The 3470-nt window shown below is 44.7% G+C and overlaps 1 protein-coding gene across 3 annotated transcripts in view; it reads left to right on the forward strand.

The window, feature by feature from the left end:
* Skap1 (src kinase associated phosphoprotein 1) overlaps positions 1 to 3470 on the forward strand; it is a 296003-nt gene that overhangs the window by 257801 nt on the left and 34732 nt on the right. The window contains exon 10 of one of the 3 annotated variants that reach the window (XM_029484146.1): positions 551 to 598. The exons of the other annotated variants lie outside the window; for them this stretch is intronic. Within the exon in view, the coding sequence (XP_029340006.1) occupies positions 551 to 598 (48 nt within the window). The remainder of the gene's footprint in view (positions 1 to 550; positions 599 to 3470) is intronic. 3 annotated transcript variants of the gene reach the window in all.

Consider the following 3470-nt stretch of genomic DNA (forward strand, 5'->3'; position numbering starts at 1 on the left):
AAGGAAGGAAGGAAGGAAGGAAGGAAGGAAGGAAGGAAGGAAGGAAGGAAGGAAGGAAGGAAGGAAGAAAAAGAAAATCCCCTTGGTGATCCAATTGGAATTGTTTTTGAAGTTCCACCAAGGCTGAAACCTTGACATGCTTGTCCATTGACATATCTCTGCAGCCCCCTGTATATTGTATGTGCTTCAAAACCAGTCAGGAATAGAAAAAAGGGGAGGAGAGGAGGCCCATTTGAAGGTGTGAGATAATTGAAGGGAGAAAAAAGAAAAGAAAAGAAAATGCGTTAACTAAACTTCCCTTAAAGGAGAGAATTTCCTAACTAGACGTGGTAGCATCGGCCTGTAATCCCAGCTCTTCAGAGGCTAAGGTAGTGGGATCACAAGTTCAAAGCCAGCCTGGGCTCCATAGCAAGACCCTGCTTTGAAACACAAGAAAGAAGAGGGGGTCACTGAGCTCAGAGAAAGGTGACCCCCCCTCCCCTCAAAAGAAAGAGCACGAAGACCGGCACCCCCCACACCCTATGCTAATGCTGACCGTTTGTTCCCTCAGATGATGATGATCTAGAAGAGGATGCATGTGGCGCTCATCGGCGACGAGGTATAAGACAAAGTCGCACCACATGGGGTGCATCAATGTGGCTTCCGGTTTGAGAATGCGCTATCGTTAGTGGTCCTAAAACATTATCCCAAAAACCCAAAATATAGTGACTGGATAGAGAAGTGCCTTAACTTTCAACGCAGACACCCAATCACTTTAACCGATGTCCTAGCACACCCAAGATTTGTCTTTAGAAGGTGGGAAGCCAAACCAGATTTTTTTTTTCCTATCAGTATTTCTTAAATCAGTGCAGTGAAAATAGCATTGTCTCGTCGAAGATCAGAAGATTGAGAGTGGAAATGTCTCCTCTCTGAGCGGCCCGGAGATTGCGAGTCGAGAGAGGAATAGAAATGTGTCAGATCTGAAAAGTGCGCCTGGGGTGAAGGATAGAACGACTGAGGGATGCTGACCTCTGATGGGCTGGTTTGATTCCAGGCACATTTGGAAATGAATATGTAACAGGTTTGTTGAATACAAAATTACATCTTATTCATCCTGGACTGTTAGCCATGCCTCAGGCTCTTAGTGAGCCCATCCCTGGTAAGGTCAGATGCTCTTGGGAGTCTCCTTAAGTGGACCAAGGACTCACTCCTTCACTGTCAGTGAAGGAGTGTTGCACGTTGCTTGGGCCACCTCAAGGACATTTATTCTATCAGCAGAGTCGGATTCAAGAATTATTTAGATATGAGCAGATTTTTTTTTTCTTAGAATCTATGGAATTCATAAGCTTAGAAGTTCTTTCCCGGCTTCCCTCCCTGCTCTCTGGCTCTTTGCTCATTCTTCTCTTGCCTCCCTCCTTTGCTTTTGACTTTTCCTCTCATGCATAGTCATCTAGAAAATCCTCTTTTCCCTTTCCGGTCGCTGCAGGAAATAAGTGTACGTGCGAGTGTGCGTGCGAGCATGCGTAAGAGGAGAGGCAAGCTCCGGTCTCAGTCTTGGTCCTAGCCTTCTACCTTGTGTGGTGCGAGCAGGGTCTCTTTGTTGTCTTGGCCCTACAGTGTTTGCCTGGCTGACCTGCTGGCTCATGACCAGCTACCCAGGATTCTTTAGTCTCTTGTCTCCCATCTTGCCATGGAAGCACTGGGATCACACACATGTGACCTCTCCTGGCTTTTAGATGGACTCCAGTTATTAAAACCTAGGTCTTCATGCTGGCTAGACAAGGGCTTTTCCCCCACTGGGCCATCTTCCCCATCCCTGCAGGAAATGACTCTTCGAGGGTTAGTGAAGGACTCAGGTTTGCAAAGATCCAACTTCTCCCTGGGAAGAGCGAAGACAGTCAGAGGTCATGAAAGCACTCGGGATGCCTAAGCTTTGAGAATGTCAGCTCCTGATCATTAGCCCATGGCATTAAATCCTCTAAAACCGAACTTCTGAAGTTAGGGTTGTGAGCTTTCGCCTTTAATGGCTGAAATCACTCTCCAGCCCTGAAACCTAATTTCTATTCTTTTCTACTTGCCATATAGAAAACTCTGTTGTAACCTAGCGCGTCCCAAATAAGGCTTTTCTCCATCTACTTCTGTCTCCAGCATAGGGAGAAACAGCTACCACACGGATCCCTTGGGTGGGATAACTAGAAACTTCCTGTGGCCAACATTGCATTAAACTCTATTCAGGAAGTGCCAGTGTCCTGGCAAAGTCTGGCTTTCCCTCCCAGACTCCTCCCTCCTCTCATTTTCTCCTGCCTGCCCCTCCACTCAGGTTCTATCTGGGAGATAAAAGGAGATTCATTTCTTAGCTATCCCAACAGGTATAATTCAATTAGGATTTTTTTTTTTTAAAGAAGTCTTTTGTTCCTCATACATTCTGCCTCCCAAATAGGTGTCGTTAGCATCAGGCTAGCTCTAAATATGTTTCTGAGGCTTGTACTTCCACCAGTTATAATGATTGGTGACTTGCTGATTAAAAAACAGGAGGTCTTTTCGCTCCCTCTGCAGAATCTGAGGCAGTGATTTTTATTATTTGTGTTTACTTATTTATTTATTGAATTTATATAGTGCCTTTCCTCCAAAGGAGCTATAGAAACTGCAGCACATATGTAATTTCCCAATGTCATCTCTAAGTTTTATAACAACAAAATATAGAGATCTGGGGGAAGGGCTAACAGCCTGAATGAAGGCATTTAAAAGGCTGGGACAGAGTAAATTCTTAGGTCACAGATGAGCTATGTACATATGTGTCTTTTAGTTTTTTCTCAGGTGTCATGTGTTTGGGAGGGAAAGATCTGTCCCGGCTGCCTTCCCACCAAGAAGCTATGGCTGACACATCTGAGGACTCTTCTCTATCCCACAGACCCTGTCACTTGATGCTGCACTTTCTCTGACAGAACTGCTAACATTTTTCAAGCCTACCCCCAGATCTTATCCAAAGAGGGAGAGAGGAACAGAATTCAGTTTATCCTTATTGAGTGTTAATGACCCTGTAAGATGCAATTTCTTTTATTTTATTCTGTTACCTAGAAAATCTATCACAGCCTTGTAGTATTGATTGCCCAATCTATAAAGAGCTTGCTTTACAGCGTGACTGTTAGTAACATGGTTACTTTAATGAGTGACTCTTCAACACCTCAGATTTTCTCTAAATTCCAGCTTGGCAGTCCCACAGGATCTAACATTGACGGTCTTTAGTGGTGAGGTCATATTTTCCTGCTTTGCTGTGAGAAACTTCTGGGTAGCCCAAAGCAAGACTCACTGTGAGCTGTTGGTATAAAATTTTCCTTTGCTTGGGTGTGCCATACTGTAGAGACAAGTCACCCTTAGACACATAAAGTTGCTAGCCAAAGAAGGTCTTGGAACAGAGCTCTCCTTTCTTTCTCTCCCTCTCTCTCTCTCTCTCTCTCTCTCTCTCTCTCTCTCTCTCTCTCTCTCTCTCT

Source organism: Mus caroli, chromosome 11, assembly GCF_900094665.2.
Source record: "Mus caroli chromosome 11, CAROLI_EIJ_v1.1, whole genome shotgun sequence".
Lineage (NCBI taxonomy): Eukaryota > Metazoa > Chordata > Mammalia > Rodentia > Muridae > Mus > Mus caroli.